This window comes from Takifugu flavidus, chromosome 10, assembly GCF_003711565.1.
Source record: "Takifugu flavidus isolate HTHZ2018 chromosome 10, ASM371156v2, whole genome shotgun sequence".
Classification (NCBI taxonomy): domain Eukaryota; kingdom Metazoa; phylum Chordata; class Actinopteri; order Tetraodontiformes; family Tetraodontidae; genus Takifugu; species Takifugu flavidus.
In genome coordinates this window covers 11,599,017-11,620,783 of record NC_079529.1, presented here as the reverse complement: position 1 = coordinate 11,620,783, position 21,767 = coordinate 11,599,017, and the positions used below count along the sequence as shown (strand labels likewise).

The window sequence follows — 21,767 nt, the reverse complement described above, 5'->3', positions numbered from 1 at the left end:
AATGAACCCTGCACTGCTGCACTTATCTGTTTAATCTGGTTTTTCTTCTCATCTGACTTAAGTAGGTGTGAAATGTTTCTTTACTTTTGAAATTGTCTTGTATCTAATTAGAAAATAATTACATATAATGAAAACTTAAGAGTTTTGTGCTTGAAACTGTATAGAATAAATAAATTAGTATATATGTAAATGATTATGTTTTTGCAGAATTTTTATTTAGCATTAAATAGTAAATACTAACATCACATAAAGATTAAGAGCTTTGATGTTTTCTTGTTTAATATATTTTGAAGAAATAGCGTTAATTAATTTCTAACCCTGTGTGATGATGTAATGTCTGTATTAATTAATAGAAGTTATGCATTAATAAACATAGTGGGATAATAAATGAAATAATTCACCTCACATACTTAAGAATCTCTATACAATCTATTATACAATCAATGCTTTGTCAAAATGTTTTTCAGCATTACAAAGAATGGAAAAATTTACAATAGTGGTGAACTTTGACCTACAGCTATTCTGTAGTGTTTAGCTTGATCTTCTCCTTCTCCTGATATCATAATTTTCTTTGTGGAGAATGCATCAAGACTGCTGAATGAGAAAACTTCTGTCCCTTGGGTTTGGCGTCTTTGCAACTTTCTGAAATAAATCAAAGCTGGAAAAGTTTTTCTTTAGTTCAGATTTTTCTGAAATTCTCTCAGACACCTGAACAACATGTAATTGACGTGCCCTTACTCTGGATGACTTTCAGGTAACACTCAACATTTTTGGTAACTATAGTGTTACATGTGAACAATGACATTCTGTGGTAATGAGTCCCTGAGTTAGACTTTGTTTTGATTGTGTAACAGATTTGTACCTTTTCTATTGCCTATCTTCCATCAAATGCTCTTTCTCTCTCTCCAACCTTCTCTCTATCCCTCTCTCTGACTCTCAGACACACACATACAACTGCTTTCCATTTAATCAAATTGTTACTGCCATATTAATTTTAAAAGTGAAATATTTTTAAAACAGCTAAATAGGAAACCGAAGAGTTGGCGGCAGCTTTCATTCGTTAGCTAAATCTAAATGGTTTTGCAGTGACTAGTTTTTGAGGTGAAAGAGTGAGAAGATGTCAGATGTCCAAATGAACATTGAGCTTGACCTAAATGGAGCTAGAAAACAACAGGTATCTTCCTTAATTCCTTACATTTTCATGCTGACATACGCGTTGTAATCCATAATGTTGTCTAAAACAGCTGTTTTCAGCCTGCAGGTTCAGCTTCCCAGCAACAGGGAGCCACTGTTAGCTTTCACAACATCCATTATGAAGTAAAAGAGGGAGGCTGCTGTTTGTGGGGGAAGAGGAGTTTGACTAAATCCATCCTCATTGACCTGAAGTGAGTATTACCTTCAAAAGGTAAAATTTACAGTAAGTGCCATTTGTTTGAATAGCTTTTAAATGTGAACTTTTTTATTATCTGTGTAACTTTGAAAATTATAAGCACTAGAACACTTGACTCCACATGCATAAAATCAATTCAATGTTCAGACAAAAAATGTGTTAAAATTTTGATAGATTGACTGATTAAAAGTAGCATCGCCCTGTTAACTTGAAGCTGCTCTCGACTTTGTGGGAACACAAATAACAATGATGGCATTCATTCCATATAAGTTGATTGTTTTGTCAGCTGATCATTAGACAAGGTTTTGCAAACAAAACAACAAGGGCTTTCTAGTGGGTGTTTTCATTTAGCAAAGATTTGCACTATATAAAAAGAAGATGCTATGTGACTGACCTGACTTCTAACGTGATGAAATGATTTGGTTAGTTTGGACCTTTTCTGAATGATTACTGGAGTTCTCCAAGAAGGCAAATGTGATGCAATGAAATTTCAAAGCTGCAACTTCAAAGCTGCACATGCACACGCATGCACGCGCATGCATGCACACAAAGTGCAGACACACACACGTGAGACAAAAGACGGAAGTTTAGCAAGGTCTCCCTCTGTGACAGAACCACATAGCCTTCTGAAAACAATGAGATCAAAAAACAAATAACAGCAGCAGGATGTTGAAATGTTTGCTAGCAAAAAAATGCACAAAAACAATTCCTGAAAAAACTCTTTTTTTCATATAAAAACCTATGAAAGGCCTGTTATGTTTAAAATCATAACCAAGAGTTGGTTTTGTGCAACAAATTTGTGCAGCAAATGTATTTAGAGAAGTAAATAAAATATTTTTTCGGTTGGGGAAAGCTCTTGTTCAGGAAATTAACATAAAATTGAAAAAACATGAAAGAAAATTGTATCTCGTCTTCTCTTGCTTATCTGGAGCTGGGTAAGAAAGGCATCAGCCGAAGCAGTGATGCCCAGACTTCCCTAACCCTGACAATCCTAGGCCATTGGAGAGGCAGTCTTTCCAGCATGTCTATCTCGTGGCCTATGCCCGGTGTGACATACCTGGAACACTTCCCTAGGGAGATATCCAGGGGGATCCAAAACAGGTGCTTGAACCTCCTTAGCTGACTCCTCTCAACAGGAAGGCACAGCGACTCTATTCTGAGCTCCTCCCAAGTGACTGAGCTTTTCACCCTATGTCTAAGGGAGCACCAAAGCACCCTCTAGAGTAAAATCATTTTGCGTACTGTATCTGTGATCTTGTCCTTTTGGTCACTACCCAAAGTTCATGACCATAGGTGAGAGTAGGAGCATAGATTGACTGGTAAAACGACAGCTTCACCTTTGGACTAAGCTCTTTTTTGAGTTCAGTACACAGAACGCATAACTACAGAGGGTGCACGATCGGTCTGTCAATCTCAAACTTCATCTTTTTCCCAATCGAGAACAAGACCCCCAGATATTTGAACTTCTCCCTTTGAGGCAGGACCTCTCCACCAACCTGGAGATGGCAACACATCCTTTTCTGGTTGAGAACCATGGCCTTGGATTTGGAGGTGTTAATTCTAATCCCAGCTGCTTCACACTCGGCTCCAAACAGCTTCAGTATGTGCTCGAGGTATTGGCTTCATCAAGCCAACAGTACAGCATAATCTGCAAAAAGCAGAGATGAAATCCTATGGTTTCCAAACTGGGATCCCTCCAGCCACTGGCTACTTAGAAAATCTGTCCACAAAAATTATAAACCAAACTGAGGAGCCCTGCCAAAGTCCAACATGCTCTGGAAACAGGTCTGACTTACTATCGGCAATGTGAACCAGGCCTCCTCTCCAGTTGAACGAATGGCCCTTAGCAGAGGGTCACGGGCCCTATATTCATGGAGAACCCCCACAGTATACCCTGAGGGACACAGTCAAATGCTTTTTCCAGATCAATAAACACATCTTGACTGGTTGGGCAAACCACTATGAACCTTCAAGCACTCTGTAGAAGGTATAGAGCTGGTCCAGTGTTCCACGGCCGGGGGGGAAACCACATTGTTTCTCCTGAATCCGGGGTTCGAATTTTGGCTAAATTCTCCTCTCCAGTAACCTGGCGTAGAACTTCCCAGACAGGCTGAAAAGTGTGATCCCCTTTAGTTGGAACACAACTACCAAGTGGTGCTGCAGAGGTGTTTCAACCAAGACAACCCTACAACATCCAGGACTTCAGGTATTCAGGGCAGATCTCATCCACCCCCAAAGCCTTGCCACAGATAACAACTACTACTTAACAAGAACAACTTCAGCAAGGGTCATGGCGGAGTCAGACTCCCCAGCCTCTGCTTCCTCAGTTTAAGGTGAGACAATGGAATTGAAGACCTGCTACCTCCTCCCAAGGTGCCAGATGATTTGCCAGAATTTGTTCAAAGCAGACCTATAGTCATTATTTGGCTTCCCCAAACTGCTCTCAGACTTGAGTTTTTGCCCCAAGGATAGTCCGCCCTGCAGCCTGCTTGGGGAGTTCCACAGGCCAAATTGGGGCAGGGACAAAGTCACCAGGTGCCCCACCCCAGGCCTGGCTCCCTGTAACAGCAATCCAGGCATTGTAGGGTCATTGCAGGGGCCTATATGAGCATTTGTGGGCTTGGTACCTTGCTCAAGGGTACCTAGGGTAAAGATGTTCTGGCACGTCTCCCTATTACCAGAACATCTTCCATGTTTTGTCTGCCCTGGGGCTCCAACCAAGAACCCTCTGCTTCTGCTTCTCTGAGCTATCACAGCCCCAGGTATTTATTGTGATGGAGTGATTAATTGATGTAATAATGTGGGGTGGATAACATATCCATCTTCTTAACCACTGTATCCCTTTTGGTGTAATGGGAAGGATGCACAATGAGTCACCACTTTATCGCTGGGCAGTATGTATGCACACTGCTAATGGAAACATCCCTTTTTTTTCAACACAAGGGCTTGAACCAAGAATCCTTTGCTTTTTAGCCAAGTCCCCTACAGACCTAGCTACCACTGCCCTCAGATACTATGAAGATTATCTTATATACAACAGCTATGTTTGTGGTTATATGAACAGCTTGTAAAACATTGCGTGAGTTGAAAACTGTAATATTGTAGGTCAAAGTACAGTTTTTTTTAATGCTTTTACAATTTTATTGCCCAAGTGGGTAATCGTTGACATCGATCCAAAGCTTACGGTTTTATTGCAACTTGTGTTCATCTCAGTATGAAATCTGAATGATAACATCAATAAACAATCAAAAGCATAATTTAAGAAATTATTGATCCATTTTATTTATTTTCAACATTGCAATCTCTCAAAATCACCATGTGAACTTGTATTCGTGATACAATAACTATAACTAAGGATTTTCATTTCTCTGGAATAAATTATAGTGGGATTATGAAGCCCGGGTTAAACGCCATCATGGGAGCAACAGGAAGTGGGAAGTCCTCGTAAGTTCCTTTGCCTTGCTTTAAAGTTACATTTCAATATACTGTATTTCTTCATCATTTTTAATGTTTTTTATTGCAATTCTATTGTGCAAAAAACTCCAAGTACATGAATGTGCCAGGTTGGTTATCTTTCAGATTTCTAGATATTCTAGCCGCCAGGAAGGATCCTGCAGGCCTAATGGGAGAGGTTCTTATTAATGGAGCTCCTCAACCTCCAAACTTCAAGTGTCTGTCTGGATATGTAGTGCAAGTGAGTGAGACAGGAAATGAAAGTATAACTATTTCAGATAAATACATCATAATCATCATCATTAAACCAGTTTAGATCCAACTTTCTGTCAGGAAATACGACTATTTTTTTCATGTCTAGGATGATGTGGTGATGGGAACACTGACAGTCAGAGAGAACCTGAACTTTTCTGCAGCACTGCGCCTCCCCACCTACGTGACTCAAAAGGAGAAGCAGCAAAAAGTCAACAAGCTCATTGAGGAGCTGGGACTGGGCCGGGTGGCTGACTCAAGGGTGAGGAGACTGGAAAACAAGGGAAACAAACACAAAGCTCCATCAGAAACAGATAACAAAATATATTTCCCATATACAAATTGGATTGGGATATCTCAACAACTTTGCTACAATTTTATGATATCTTTTCATAGGACAAATGAAAGTTCGGTATACATACTGCACTCTTCAATTTACTATATTCATAAGCTTCATGGACACAATAAATCTGCTGCTTTAAAAGCAGATACAGTAAGAGGAGACTAGGTAGTGCCCACTAAACATGGATCTGTCACATTCTGCTCCGCCACATTCAGTACAAGCCATTACACATGTTATCCTATCCTCAGTCACAAACTGAATTTCATGTACCTGATTACCTGGTATTTAAACCCAACATTTACACAGTTAAATTGTTTTTGTCTCATGCTTTACTTTCCAACAGTTATTCCCAGATTGATTTCCCATTTTCAGCCATGCCTTTTCCCCATCTATCTGCTCCGTCCCAGCCTTGGTAGATTCCCTAGCCTTGTGTCTATGAAGTCTCTGTTTCGTCCCAGCCTGATATCCATCTGCCTGGTTCCCCTTTCATGGGACTGTATCTTCCTTTGACTAAAGAAGTGTATGCAGTTCTGCGAAACCATAATTGTGGGCATTGTACAGTTTTGTCCATCCATTTATTTTCTTCTGCTTATTCGAGATCAGGTCACAGAGGCAGCAGCTCAAGTAAAGTGTCCGGGACTTTCTATGGCCATGTTGGCTTATTCCAAATTTCCCCAAAGATATATAGGGAAATATTGAGTGTAGATAAATGAGAAGATGTATTTTTTTGTTTACGCATAGAAACACAATATATAATAAATGTGAGAGTCTGAAACTTTTTGACTGAACCCTGTCTGTGATCCTGCAGGTTGGCACACAGCTCATACGTGGGATCTCAGGTGGAGAGAGGAAAAGGACCAATATTGGAATGGAGCTGATCATTGACCCATCCGTTCTTTTCTTAGATGAACCCACAACAGGCCTTGATGCAAGCACAGCTAACTCTGTGCTCCTTCTTCTAAAGAGGCACACACACACACACACACACACACACACACACACACACACAAACCAATGCACAAATTAGATTCTCTATTTTTTTTAACCCTACACCTCAAAACCCTTAAATGCTAATCCATCAAACTCAAACTCTGGATTATATAAATGGGTTTAAATACACATCCCCAAATCAAAGTCTGTTTTGAGTCAGAGTCAAGTCATGAATGTCTGAGGGACGTGGAGACTCCAAGTTGCAAGTTCCCAGCACTCTTACAACTCTTAGAATACGACAATCCATTAATACAGGGTCAGACAAAGTACAAAAAGAGGAACATCTAAAACTTTGAATAAATTTGATCTACTTTTGAGATCAGCAGAAATAAAATTAGCACGTTAACAATAACATTCTGTTTTTCTTCTTTGCAAGCATGCTAGAATACAGGAGTCCTATGGTCAAGTTGTATCTAAAATTTTGTGGTACAGTCTCTGGATTCAAGTACCATATTTTCACGACCATAAGGCGCACTGTATTAAAAGGCGCAGTCTCAGTTATGGGTGCTATTTCTGTATTTAAAACATACATAAGGCGCACCGTATTATTAGGCGCATGCTGAAACATACATTAAAAAATGACAACGGAAGTAAAACAGTGAGTTTCGACACATTTATTGAACAAAATATTCATTCTTCTGCCACAAAACCATCATAGTTTTCATCTTCTGTATCTGAATTAAACAGCTGCACTATTTCAATGTCCAACATCCTGAATTCCTCTTCCTCATCTTAATCATCTTAATCGGACTCACCGGCATCAGCATTGACTTTGTGAAAGCTCTTCCAATACATGAAGATGGTATCATAGCCCATGCGTCTACAATCCACCCGCATATGGTGGCATAACTTGCCCGCCGCTGCCTCATAGTCTTTGTGAAGGAGTGTTTGCCTTCCGTCATCCAGCGCTCTGTCCGTTTCCGTGGCAGCCAAGAACCACGGTGAACGACGACTTCTCGTGCCCCGTTGTACGTATCGCCACCGTGCCGGTCCCTTTTTCTCCACTTTGTGGGTCAAAGGGATGTCAAAAGTCAGAGGGATCTCATCCATGTTGGTGATGTGGCTGGGCGCGGTTATCTTGTCGCGGCAGTAAGTGCGGAAGGCCACCCTCTCCTGGTTAGGGTTAGGGTTAGGGAAGATGGCCACCCTCTCCTGGTTAGGGTTAGGGTTAGGGAAGATGGCCGCCCTCTCCTGGTTAGGGTTAGGGTTAGGGAAGATGGCCACCCTCTCCTGGTTAGGGTTAGGGTTAGGGAAGATGGCCACCCTCTCCTGGTTAGGGTTAGGGTTAGGGAAGATGGCCGCCCTCTCCTGGTTAGGGTTAGGGTTAGGGAAGATGGCCGCCCTCTCCTGGTAATCCGCGGGCAGCCGCTGCGCAACAGTTGTCCTTGCGCTTACGGAGAGATGCCGCCTCCTCATAAAGCGAAAACACTAAGATTGCTCGATTGCCATTTTCAGCCACATATTCGATGTCCTGCAGTTTAAAGTAAGCCTCATTCATACGCGTCTCGCTTGACCTGCGCCATTTTAGGGGATCCTTACGCATAGGTGTGCCGCTAATCGATTGGCGGAGCGTTTACTGTAGTGCATCCACCAAAGGCGCACAGCAGATTTTGAAACTCAGTCCACACACAAGGCACTCCATGTTATAAGGCGCACCGTCGATTTTTGAGAAAATCTCAGTGTTTTAGGTGCGCCTTATAGTCATGAAAATACGGTATATTCTGTCACATTTTTGACCTTCTTCCATGTGAAAGAAATCAATAAAACTGTTTAAATGTTTCTTTAGGATGGCAAAAAATGGTCGCACCATCATCTTATCCATTCACCAGCCACGATACTCCATCTACCGGCTATTTGACAGCCTCACTCTGCTCGTCAATGGCAAACAGGTCTTAGTTTCTGATGAATATAGAACATTTCCTTTAGGTTTCCTTTTCAGTTTTATGTATTTCAATTTCCCCTTCTTTCTGTAACTAAGTTTTAAGTAAGTATTTTGACAATCTTTCATTAAATTTCTCTTTATGTTTTTATTGGCTTTTTATTTCTTCTGGTAATTTTTTATTAATTCAAAATGTTTAAAAATGAAGCGTTCTGATTAGTGACAAGCTGATTCGTTATTATTGTGTGGTTTTGAGCACACATTACCCTCTTTTGGGTAACAGCAAATGTTAAATGAGACAAAAAATATGTATTTTAGGAATTTAATACTTTTGGCTGTCATTTTTTTCCACACATTATTAATTTTAATTGTCAAAGAAGCAGAGTTAAAATTTAACATTTACACTTTTTAACCTGTGTTTTTTTTCACTGCCTGTGATCAAGTAGTTTTTCATCACATCTTTAACTACTGAAAATGTGACATCATTATCATGTTTGGTTGATTTAAAATACTCAGGTTTATCATGGTCCAGCACAGAGAGCATTGGCATACTTCTCAGACATTGGTATGAACATGCTTTTCATTACTCCATCATATTAGTCTGCACAGGACCTGTATAAAACATGTTTTCACTTAAAAGGGTACACCTGCGAAACCCACAACAACCCCGCTGACTTCTTCCTAGACATCATCAATGGAGACACGACTGCTGTTGCCAACAGTAGAGAAGGCTGTGATGGTAAAGTTTCATGTGTTACTGTTACTGTGTGACTCCACAAAAGTAGAAAAGGCATAAACAACCTGTAAATGTTTCCTCTCTTCTTGAAACTTGAAATCATAGTGAATACAATTTTACTTTTGGGACAATAACTTGTTGCACAATCAAATAATCCGAATGTCCACCTAAAGATGATCTCCTGGAAATGCCTCTCCCCTCTCCTATTTGATTTTTACATTTTTTGGTACTTGCCTTTGATACTTCCCTTCTGGACAGCTTAAATTTGAAGTTAGCAAAATAATATAGCTTCACCTGAGAGATTTTGATTAAACATTTACATTTTTATTTGGCATTTATATTTAGCATTTAGATATAATATGTATATTTAGAGCCAGTGTTATTTAAAACATTTTAATGAAACATTTACATGTAATATTTAGTATTTGTATTTAATATTTACCATTTAAATAGCTGTAAGATGGCAGATAGTGTTTTCAATATCTTAAGAAGTGGCTCTAACTAAAAATCACATCACTCTTTTAAATATGCTTTGAAACTAAACATGTCTACATGCGCATTTTGTCACATTTAGTTTCAAACATTTGCCATGTTTTTACAACATTTACCATGTATGTTTCATGTCTTCACATACATTTATGCTTTCTTATTTCAGTTTAGAATTCCCCAGGATTTTTTTTTTTTTTTGTGTTGCACCCTTGTCTCACCATCTTCCCCTTTCCTATTGTATTTATGAATGTGGCTGCTGCAGTTCTACTAGAATCGGCCCACCTAGAATCGTTTACCACCCCAGGAAACTTGATTGAGAGTCGTGGTGGCTTTATCTTGATTCTATGTAGCATTTGTGGCTGGACATAACAATAGCTGTTCATGCCTGATCCCAGAGCAGCCTGACAGAACTTGAGCTGTTTTGAAAAAAAATGAAGAAAAACTGCCATGCAGAGATGTTCCAGCCAGCAGGAGACACAATATTCTCACAAAGATTCAGTGCTGCTAGTTTAGCCAGAGATGCTCCTTCTAAAATGTTACTATTTATGCACTTTCTTTTACAAATTAAGATCCAGATGATCAGTCGATATCCAGACAAGGAATTGAGGACAAACTTTTGGAAGCATACAGAAGTTGTCCCTACTTCACACAGACTCAACAAGAACTAGGTAGGCTACTTTCTTTCAGTGGAAACTGAAAACTTTGTATGTTTATTTCATTTGATGTGACCCGTATGTCTTAGATTGGATAATAAAGGACAAAGACAGGAAGCGCACTGCCCCATCCAGAACCATCACCTACAACACAAGCTTCCTGACACAGTTCAAATGGGTTCTCAAGAGAACTTTCCGCAACCTCATGCTCAACCCTCAGACCTCTGTCGCTCAGGTAAACACCTCACAAAGTTTGTCCTTGCCCATAGAAGATAGTCGGGGTTCACAAACTGTTTGTGTCTGCTCATAGTAACTAAATTCAATACAACTATTGGTTCATGTTTTTTCTGCTGTGTCTGCAAGTTCTCAACAGTCTCGGTCACACCCCAGTTTATTTGAAGGCACAGCGGTTATTTTATGTACAGTTTAATATGATCCAAAAGTGTGAGTATGGGCATCTTGACAGGGTATCCTTAGCAGCATTAGTGAATTGAAAAAGAAGTCAAAATGAACATCCATCATTGTACAGCAAGAGTTGGGCCTTGCCTGCAGCTTTTGCCACATCATTTATGTTTTTGTATATCTTTTGTATATCTAAGAAAGCACGTGACTGGGTGCAGAGACATGAACTGTTGTACTGTATGAGGAAGTCTGGAGTGGCAAAAAAAAAATTTATTAGTTGTGATGGTAAAGTACTATATAATACTATATACAAGGTAACATTAAAAGCATTTACTATAGTTGTAACATCATATATCTGGCACAAACCATAGTTTTGCCCAACAAAACTGGTGGGGCTGGTTCAACCAGAATATAATAGAGATGTGGTTGTTCATTCATTCAGCACATGCACTTTTACTATTAGACTTTCCTTGTTATATCTGCCCTTTGCTGCGTTAGCGCTGAATATGACAGTTTGTAGGATGACTAGCTCTTATCTTATCTTCTGCTGTGGCACTAATAAGGAACTATCTTATCTTGTCCATCTGTCACATGTCTCTGCCCTGTTTTATTTTCTTCAGGTTGTGGTCACACTATTCCTCGCTCTGGTTGTTGGAGCTATTTTCTTTGGTGTCGAAGAGAATCAAACTGGAAGCCAGAACAGGTTTTTTTTTTTTGTGCTTGCCTAATCCAGAAAATGCACATCATACTTTTCATATATTCATGAAAATATCTCACATATATTACTTTTATGAGTGATCACAGAGATCAGTTGTCTGATCTCTGTGATCACTGTTCTTAATGTTAAATATAATTTACATACCATTAGTATTTTTTTAAATTCTACCAAGAACTAACTTTACATACTATAGATGACGTTTGTGGACAGTGGGTAATATAACTAGAATGCTCCTCATTCTGCACAATGATCTGGACAATTGTGCGTAAATCCAATTATTTGTAACATACTATCATTTATGTAAATTAGATCATGTTTTTATATGTGACTTGATTGTTAATAGATTATATTTTTTTAAAATACTACAATCTAAAGTAGCATTCCTAATGACAGAATTTATATCATGAAGTAATATGATATATAATGTTAAAAAAAATTCCAGTCTCTTACTACACATGAGATGAGATAAAGGTCATTTATGTACCAGTCATTGTGTTTTTAGATTTGGTGCCCTTTTCTTCATCATCGTTAATCAGTGCTTCAGCTCATTGTCATCTGCTGAGCTCTTCATCAGTGAGAGGAAACTCTTCATGTACGTGAGACACAGTAACACACACAGACTTTAATATAATTACCACAACTTACCAACAATGTCACCTGATTCACTGGAATAGAAAAAGATCTTAACCCAAATGTGAACAGTACACACAGTAGAGCATATTAAAATTGTATTAACCTGTTCTAATTTTTTACAGATCTGCTGAATTGATATATTACAGCTGTGACATATTATAGTTAGCAGTGGCAGATCGTTTGAAATATACCACTGATTTTTCACACAAGACACTTCTGCATTGTTCTTGTTGGGCTTTATTTATATGCCGTGTGTGTGTCTGTGTGTGTACAAACAATAAATTAATTTCATTTTTCTGTTTGTCCCCAGTCATGAATATATTAGTGGTTATTATCGGTTGTCAGTCTACTTCCTGTCTAAGCTCCTATCTGACATCCTCATGCTGAGGACCATCCCTGCTGTGGTTTTTACCTGCGTTGCCTATTTTATGATCGGTAAGTAGAACCCTAACCCCAACCTTGACCAATGAAAAGAGAAAGTAATATGCATGCAAGGCAATTAACCAGTATAATATAAAACTTTTGTACTCTGAGATGGTGTGTGTTGGATAAGTAACACTTGCTGCCCATCCCTGTTCTAAAGCTTCAGGTAGCCTCTTTACTGTTTACTGTTAGCTGTCTGAGGTTCCATATGAGACACTATCAGGAGCAAAGCACCCAACAGCACGGCTCCCATCTAATTAACTTGTTGAATACATTTTTGATGTGCAGATCTTCATGACTTTCTTATTTGGTACTGTTTTTGGGGAAAAAATGTTTTTCCTGTAAGAAAAGTTTTAATTCCCTTAATAATCAAGGGCATCAATGTGCATAAAATGTCAAATGACAAGAATGTAACTTGACTTGTAAATCACTCAATTCCATGTGAGGTTAAATAGATCTGTTTATGTGTAGGTCTGAAAATGACAGCTGAGGCCTTCTTCCTATTCATGTTCACCGTAATACTGGTGGCCTACACATCCACATCGATGGCTCTGGCCATCTCTGCTGACCAGACAGTTGTGGCCATTGCAAACATCTTCATGACTATTGCCTGCGTCTTCATGATGGTGAGGTGAATGTGCTATGTGATAAAACCTGCCCTCATTTAAAATAACCAAATGATCAACTACAGGTGTGTGGGTTTTTTTGCAGATTTTTGCAGGTTTGTTGGTGAATCTTCCCTCCATCGTCGATTGGCTTGCTTGGTTAAAATATTTAAGCATTCCACGATATGGCATTAGCGTAAGTTCAAGTGCCATGGAGCATCGCTGCTTCAAGTTTGTTCAATCTGCAAAATAAACTGCCAAAATATGAACTGCACAAAAAAATAAAGGCAATACATAATCAACACATTGTAACCCCAAGTCAATCCATTTTATCAATCTGTCCAGTTAGGAGTCTGTAATACATCTGCACACACAGTGTAGGAGGGCTAGGCCCCAATATTAGGACTACAATTTACATCTCCTGTGAAGATGTCAATGTCTGGCAGAGCCTTACAGAATGGCCCCAAGTGAGCTTCTTATCTTACCCCCAACCATTATTTCAGCTCAAGTTGTCATAAACAGATTCTATGACAGTGAAACATTCTGCTAACCTCTACAATTAGGGTCTGTTCTTGCAGATCACTTAGCAGTTGTTAGGTCAGAATAGTCAGAGTCACCACTAGGACAATGTTCCCTCCACAGATGAGAGGGGGTTCAAACTTAGCAGAGGTGACAGTCGTGATAGAGTGAGGAGACAAAGTGGAGATCATTCTCCAACCTGCAAGATCCTCCAGCATAACTAGTTTAGTGGCGGGGATGGTAATGGTATTGGGAGGCCTGACCTTGCACACAGAGGATCAGAGAGACCTCCTCGTGTTATCCAGATGAAAGCCCAACAGCTATTGTCTACGCTGTTGACTACACTATTCTGAGGAAGTGGGCCCTTGAATGACTAATTGTTCATCTCAGTGCCGGGCTTCATACAGCTGAAATGTGTGTGCAGATCCTGGATGACAATAGCTTGTTAGCATTGTCCACACCTGAATCAAATCAGACACCTCTGGGCCATCATTCATTACATTGCATCAGACTGTGCAGTTAATTACTCTATTAAGTTAATAGACCTTTTCAAATGGAGTGATTTAAGTGTTGCCTTTATTTGTTGTGGCATTACTTGGACTGCAAACAGTTTTGATTTCCTAACCTTGCATTTACAAATGATGATTCTCTCCCTCCTCAGGCTCTTCTGATTAATGAGTATACTGGTCTGAACTTCTGTAAGGGTGTGAACATCAGCGAAATTCCACCTGGAGTCATGTAAGAAACCAGACATACTTTTGTGCACTGTCTGTCAGAATTGGTTACGGTAGCTATTTCACTTTGTTTCATTTTGGTCATTCAATAGTTTTTAGTCAAATTCTATGTACATTTTTAATATAGTTGATAAAGGAGAATAACTTGCATTTGTCACACTGAAATAGGAAAACTTGAAAAAATCAGTTTCTTAGATTTAGAAAAAGTTAATGTTTCAAAAATCTATATTGAGTTTTTATTGAAACATATAAGAGGAAGCAAGCAAGTGTCCAAGTTATTGTGTCCACATCAGATTTTATTGCACCATCAGTAAAGAAGATAAGTTTTCTTCAGATTTACATAAAAGGTGTGCTAGGTTTTCAATATTTTTGTAAAATATATTCTTGATTTTGGCAGCCAATGATACAATTCAATTTTTTTATTCTTAAAAATTTATTTATTTATTCTTAATTTCTTTATTATTTAGCTTTACTTTAGCCTGTAAAAGTTTTAAAAATAAATAAATCCGTGATGGTATTTGTATATATTTCATTTTTCGTAAGGTTCCTTAGATAAAATGGCTGATTATCTTCATGGTTATTTCATGATTAAAACCTGTGTTGTACTTCTGCGTGCAGTTGCACAGGGGAGGCATTTTTGACAGGACAGGGTGTAGATTTCTCCGCTTGGGGATTCTGGCAGAACCACGTGGCACTGGGCATCATGACCACCTGCTTCCTGACCATCACTTACCTCAAACTGAGATTCATCCAGAAGTTCACCTAATGCATCTTTATCTTCATCAATAAAAATGTTCTTTATTCCACATTATTTTACAATTAGAAAGTTGTTGTTTTCTTTAACTGCGATTTAACATTTCTGTATCTTGTTTTTATCACATTGGATTTTTTTTTCATTGATGTTTTGTCAGTTATTTTAAGCTCTTCATAATATTTTCATTCTGTTTGCATAAATTCTGCAACTTAAATTTGACAAAATATTTTAGTCTAATAAAAATGTAGCTGTCACCTAAAGTATCCTTTCATGGTTTGTAAATGTATTCAATGAATCATTGTTTTTGTCTAGATGTGATTACATTGTGCTGACATACATGCACACACATGCTCATAAAACTGATGACTTCATGAGGTGTGTCGTTGTAAGCTAACACTTGTCTCCATGGAAACTGTGGCTCTAATTCCAGCATGTGCTGGTTTCGAAATACAGTTTTGTAATATTGCAAAAATCAAACACACACCTTGATGTGAGGTCTGTGTTGGAGCAAATGAGTAACTGTCATGACACACGAATCAAAAGTCACAGCCAAGACAGACAGGGGTAATTGATTACATGAAAAAGTTATAAAGCTGAATAAATGGGGAAGGAGTTTAAAAAGCAAAACAATATCAGTAACCTTTACATTTTAAATACAATGAAATGTAAAACCTCAGGATTCTAGTTTTAATATGGGTTAAATGTGAATTAAGTAATAGATAAAGTATAAATCCCATTACTGTTCTGAATGAAAATGGCAACCTGTAGTGCCAGTCCCAACAGGAACAATGATTATCTAAACTAGGAAAAGAAATTAGGGTGGCTCAGTGGGAGACTAGTGAGAATAATAATGCAGCTTTAAACTTGGAAAAACAATATTACGTTTGGATGATATAGATTATAGAGAAATAATTGCACTTTGGATTGCGTGTTCTGTCTCATATTCCAGAAAAATATATAATCTTCTTTATAAAGTTAATGACAATTAATCTTTATGACACTCCTTTCTATTAATTTAATTATTTTTTTTATTCTGTGGATTGTTTTCAGCTTTTACGATACTTTGAAATGAAAGAGAAATTAGACTTGAAACCTGATTTGAGATAAATTGTGCCTTCTTACATTATCCATTGCCTTATAAATAGATATTTCTTCAGCTGATTATGAACAACATGTAACAGCTGAAATTGGAGTATTATCTTGAATATTTTATTTTAATTTAGATGCTAATATATCTGCTTTCTTGTTTGAAGATCAAATCTCTGTAGTTTTAATATCATTCCACTAATATAAACGCCTCTTCATGTGCAGCCCTACATACAGCTGTGAAATAGACCTCTATTTAACCAGATAGAAATCATTGGAGAGGAAGGAAAACAATGGAGAAAAAAAAATTGTGATTTTTTCATAAATCATAAAATAACAAAATATAATAATGTTGGATGCACAGATATTTGCAAAAAGATAAATAAGCAACCTAGAAAATGGTATAAAGAAAAATGAGTTCAACGTCTTTATATTCCACCGAGGTCTGCCATAGTTTCTGCTTCAGAATTATAATCAAATGGTAGCAATGTTAGCAATAATAGCCCTAACCTTACCATGTATTGTGAGTGTAAACATATGATCCAACAGGGTGTAGCTTACATTTTATTTTTCTCTAAGTGTTCCCTCAATCAATGAAAAGGATCAACAATGATGCAACCTAAAACCACTCTGGTAGGTTTATTTTCCTTACTTATCCTCCCTTACCACTCCTCCTCTTCCTCCTCCTTTTCCTTAAATTAGACTCATCTCCACCTTTAAATTCACTAAACTTTTGTCTGTCAGGGACACTTTGCACAGTTTTCCTTTCCAATTTTGTATTTTTAATTTTTCATGATGTCCTGCACAATTACTAATTTTTTTATCCTCCTTTTCGTCACAGCTCATGTCATCACTGCAGCTGAAGGTGAGTAAGAGCAGCTGGTCCTTTGTTTGTTCTTTGAGATCTTTTAGAGTATATTTTAGTGTATTTTTACTTTTGGACATATGTCTTTGAAGCCAGTTGTTTTGTTTGCTCATAGCTGAGACTTTCCTTATTGATGTTGCAGAACTTGATGGTTCAGCTATCGACACCTGTATGATTTTTCCTGTTCCCGATTTGACCACTGTCACCAATACTAAGGATGCAATAATCACGCCTGTCACAACAATGGTAACTATATTCTCACTATCTCAGTGTAAGAGATTTTTTGGAAAAGAAATTTAGATTCCAATAGAAAAAAAATTAAACTCTGTCCTTATTGATCAAAATTTCATCAGTTTTATATTGTTTCAGCCAAATATTATATTTCCCATTCTGAATGGTGTAGTATCCAATAATAATACTAAAAGAATTAGAAGGCGTATCCAAGCTGGAATATGTTTTCAAAAAGGGAAGTGGTAAAAAATTCTAGAAAGCCTTAACAGGTTATTAACAAGCAAAGAAACAAACAAAAAACTTTAAATGAAACCCTAGAAATACTGAATTGTATCCAAGGTAGTTTTCTCTGTCAACTGGACTGGGTTTCTTCTCTTGAAGACGTTTCGCCTTCTATCCAGAAGGCTTCTTCAGTTCTGAAATCGCTGGGGAGAGAGCTTGAAAATATATAGCCCCTGTGGACCATTTGCATGCTAATGATCTGGGTGGTCACCTGAGAGTCGTTAGCAGGGTCGTTGGTCGGGTCGTTCACCTAGTTTCTGTTGATTCAACATAAAGTTGATTCAGCTAGTTTCTGTTGATTCAACAGAAACTAGGTGAACGACCCGACCAACGACCCTGCTAACGACTCTCAGGTGACCACCCAGATCCTTAGCATGCAAATGGTCCACAGGGGCTATATATTTTCAAGCTCTCTCCCCAGCGATTTCAGAACTGAAGAAGCCCTCTGGATAGAAGGCGAAACGTCTTCAAGAGAAGAAACCCAGTCCAGTTGACAGAGAAAACTACATTGGATACAATGACCTGGATGACTGAGAATTTACACAGACAACTGAATTGTACAAAAATACTTTTTAAGTTCAACTTTATAAAGTTCCCATCAAAGAGGACATTATTACATTGATTACGTGGATGGGGTGGAAATTTTATTTATTTATTTTACTAATCAGTGTTTTAGCGGGGTTGTTGCAGTTTTTGTTTACATTTTTTGTAATAAATTATTTGGAATGTTTTTTTTCAGCAGGTGGTGACCACAACAACCTCAAACCTAGAACGCATTAAACAACCACCACTTGTAACAAGACCAATCACAAATCATCATTCTGATCTTCTCCGCATTCTGTTGGAAAACATCAGACATCATGTCAATTCTCAACCCAGACTCACAGGTTTCATCTCTCAGCAGCATAAAAAAACCTCAGATAGCTCTGAGTCAGCTGCACAGCAAGGCTCACTTTCTTCAGATTCAAGCAATGAGTCTTAGTATCAAAACTCTTAAGAATTTGGAATGTTTTTGTATTTGTAGTATTGATGTCAAAGATGTAATTAATGTACCTGTAACAAGTATCGACAATATGTTTTGCAGTAAAACTATTCTGTTGCCCTTGGATTTTTTTTTTTTATTGAAGGTTTATGAGTGGGAACGCACAACTATCAGCATTTGTAAAGATTTTTTAAAAAGTAAACACTTTCAATAAATAAACAATGAAATCAGATGTAAAAAGTAATGAAAAATAAAAACTTAGGGTTACATAGCTTAAAATAATTCACAGAACCTGCCTTTACACATATTCATTTTTATTCATTTAATTTAACAATGCATACAGGTAATATATATATATATATGCATGTGTGTGTGTGTGTATGCCTGGCAGCACAGATGAACCAGCTGCTAACATCAAGGAACCACCCAGAGTGGCTAAACCAGGGCCAGACAGTCCTCATAATGAAGGACCCCCAGAAGGGCACAATACCGTCCAACTACTGGCCCATAACCTGCCTCAGTACCACATGGAAGCTCCTATCAGGCATCATAGCGGCTAAGATCAGCAGGCACATGGATCAATACATGAGCAGAGCACAGAAAGGCATAGGGAACAACACCAGAGGTGCCAAGCACCAGCTACTGGTCGACAGGGCAATCGCCCAGGACTGTAGGATGCGGCACACCAACCTGTGCACTGCCTGGATTGATTACAACAAAGCCTATGACTCAATGCCGCACACATGGATACTAGAGTGCCTAAAGCTGTATAACATCAACAGGACACTAAAAGAGTTCATCCAGAACTCCATGGAGCTGTGGAACACGACTCTGGAGGCCAACTCAAAGCCAATTGTGCAGGTGAGCATCAGATGTGGCATATATCAAGGAGATGCCCTGTCTCCCCTGCTGTTCTGCATAGGCCTAAACCCCCTCAGCCAGATCATCACCAAGAGTGGCTATGAGTAACAGTTCCGAAGTGGAACAACCGTCAGCCACCTCCTCTACATGGATGACATCAAACTGTATGCCAAGAACGAGCGTGACATCAACTCTCTGATTCACCTCACTAGGATCTACAGCAAAGACATCGGGAGGTCATTTGGGCTAGACAAATGTGGGTGGATGATATCTAGAAGGGGAAAGGTGATCACAACTGACGGGGTTGAACTACCTGAAGGGAACATCACAGATGTGCAGGATAGCTACAAATACCTGGGGATCCCGCAGGCAAATGGTAACCATGAGGAGGCAGCTAGGAGGTCAGCCACAGCCAAATACCTGCAGAGATTAAGACAGGTCCTGAAAAGTCAGCTGAATGGTAAGCACAAGATCCAGGCCATAAGCACCTACGCCCTGCCAGTAATCAGATACCCTGCTGGCATAATACCCTGGCCACTGGAAGAGATACAAGCCACTGACATCAAGACAAGGAAGCGCCTCACCATGCACGGAGGGTTTCACCCTAAGTCCAGTGTCCTGAGGCTGTACACAAAGCGAAAGGAAGGGGGCCGAGGACTAGTAAGTGTCTGAACTACTATCCAGGAGGAAACAACAAGCCTCCAAGAATACATCAAGAAGATGGCCCCCACTGACCCACTGCTGAGTGAATACCTCAGGCAACAAAAGCCCACCAAGGAGGAGGAACCTGAGGGGCTATCATGGAAGGACAAGCCCATGCATGGAATGTACCACCGACAAATTGAGGAAGTGGCTGATATCGAGAAAACATACCGGTGGCTGACAAAGGCCGGACTGAAAGACAGCACAGAGGCCTCTTCTGGACCCCTCGAGCCAATCATAAGTGGAAGCAATCTTATTAAGCACCAATTTTCATGTGCATTACCACGGATGGTTTTACGAGAAGCAAAGTTTGGTTGTACACCTTGGGGAGAATTTGTCCTGTCTGTCCACTTATATGGAAAATGTTTGATTATTCTGTTGAGCTCTTCAAGACAGAAATATTTTTTTCTTAATCAAGATTTCTAAACACACTGCCAGCTCTGCAGGGACAATACCTTGAAATAAATCATGTAGTCAATCAGGTGGGTACCCTGTTGTCACATGAACGTGATTTAACCTTTGAGAAATAGCACAAATCCTTTTTACTGCGTGAGTATGAGTGTAGCTAGCCAATGCTGCTTCCACATCCAACTTGTATTGCTCCTTTGCTCTCCAAGGAAAAGCTTCTGTTCTGACTTCAAGAGTCCGAAACCGGGCCCGCTCTCCAAAACAAAATCTGCAAACATATGATCCACTAAAACTTTCAACAAAACCTGCTACTGAATGAGCAGCAAGGTTATCAGCAATCACTGAAAACACAATGCCCGTTATTACGTTTCCAAAACTGGGCACAAAAATACCATCCTCTTCAAAGATTTTAAATCACTTAGTAATGGCTCAAGGATTTGAGAATAGCCAAATTTATGAACTAGTCTGCCTTGCACCAAATAGCTAAGTAAATTGGTGACAAAGTAGACCTTAAAACAGATGGAATATCAGCCATTTCCCAATAGACTCCTGTTACCTTGTGCTTCCTACGAGAGGTTCTTAAATGATTGCAAATTTCAAAATCATCAGAGTAGAGAAGAACTGAAAGTCTTAACTCTTCTCTAAAGAGAAATGTATTTTCCTGGAAACCATCGTGAAAACTTCTGTAGTTATTTATAGACCCATTCTTGCACCCTTCTTGCACTCTTCAACAGGTTCTCCTGAATTTCACTACTTTTCAGGACTTGTGACAAAGAGTGCAAGATTGATCTATACTGAAATGACCTTCCCTGTTTTGCATCAAGTATATACTCTACAGGTTCCACAATAGAAAACTGTTCCTTTAAGTACTTATGTCACTGGTATGCAGTGCCAAATGGACCTTCTTCACTCAAAGTTACTCTAAGGGGATTTAATTGACAAACGTTATTGACCAAATCATTGATCACAGATCCTTCAATAGTGCAGCAATGGTTTTCTAATGTGTTATGGACAATGTTTTTGATAGCAGGTGTGGTTGCCGAACATAATATTATAGTTATTGTTACAAAGATGCCCATCACAAATGTGCAGCAAACGCTGAACACAGCTGCATTTTTTTTCACTACTTTTAATGTGTTATTTACTCCACAACAACCAATTAACACGTCAATGTGACAGTTTTAATCTATATTGCTAATGTTCCTACTTCTCACTGACATTATTTTGTATTGCACGATCTCAGTGTGTTCTTGGTTGCCATCAAAGTGAGCAAAACAAAAAACTATGCATACTAGCGTTAACATGTTGCTCACTGCACAATGTTAATTAGATGTATTAAGAAGGACTCAATTGTAAACGTGTGCACCTAGCTTATTA

General features: G+C 38.8%; 1 protein-coding gene across 3 annotated transcripts; it reads left to right on the top strand.

Moving 5' to 3' along the window:
• Positions 1 to 2: 2 nt before the first annotated feature.
• LOC130532643 (broad substrate specificity ATP-binding cassette transporter ABCG2-like) lies at positions 3 to 15,233 on the top strand. Of its 3 annotated transcripts, none has more exons than XM_057045377.1 (19): positions 3 to 61; positions 1,087 to 1,174; positions 1,255 to 1,385; positions 4,775 to 4,834; positions 4,970 to 5,084; positions 5,205 to 5,357; positions 6,247 to 6,404; positions 8,215 to 8,317; positions 8,824 to 8,872; positions 8,948 to 9,046; positions 10,102 to 10,200; positions 10,275 to 10,420; positions 11,208 to 11,290; positions 11,808 to 11,897; positions 12,249 to 12,373; positions 12,833 to 12,987; positions 13,073 to 13,162; positions 14,147 to 14,223; positions 14,838 to 15,233. In XM_057045377.1, exons 2-19 carry the CDS (start codon positions 1,118 to 1,120, stop codon positions 14,983 to 14,985), a joined length of 1,938 nt encoding a protein of 645 aa, XP_056901357.1. In that variant the 5' UTR covers positions 3 to 61; positions 1,087 to 1,117; the 3' UTR covers positions 14,986 to 15,233. The 3 variants fall into 3 exon arrangements, with proteins under 3 accessions (XP_056901357.1, XP_056901356.1, XP_056901358.1); XM_057045376.1 differs by lacking the exon at positions 3 to 61 and adding an exon at positions 630 to 754; XM_057045378.1 differs by lacking the exon at positions 3 to 61 and having other exon boundaries at positions 1,081 to 1,174; positions 1,255 to 1,417.
• Positions 15,234 to 21,767: the final 6,534 nt, after the last annotated feature.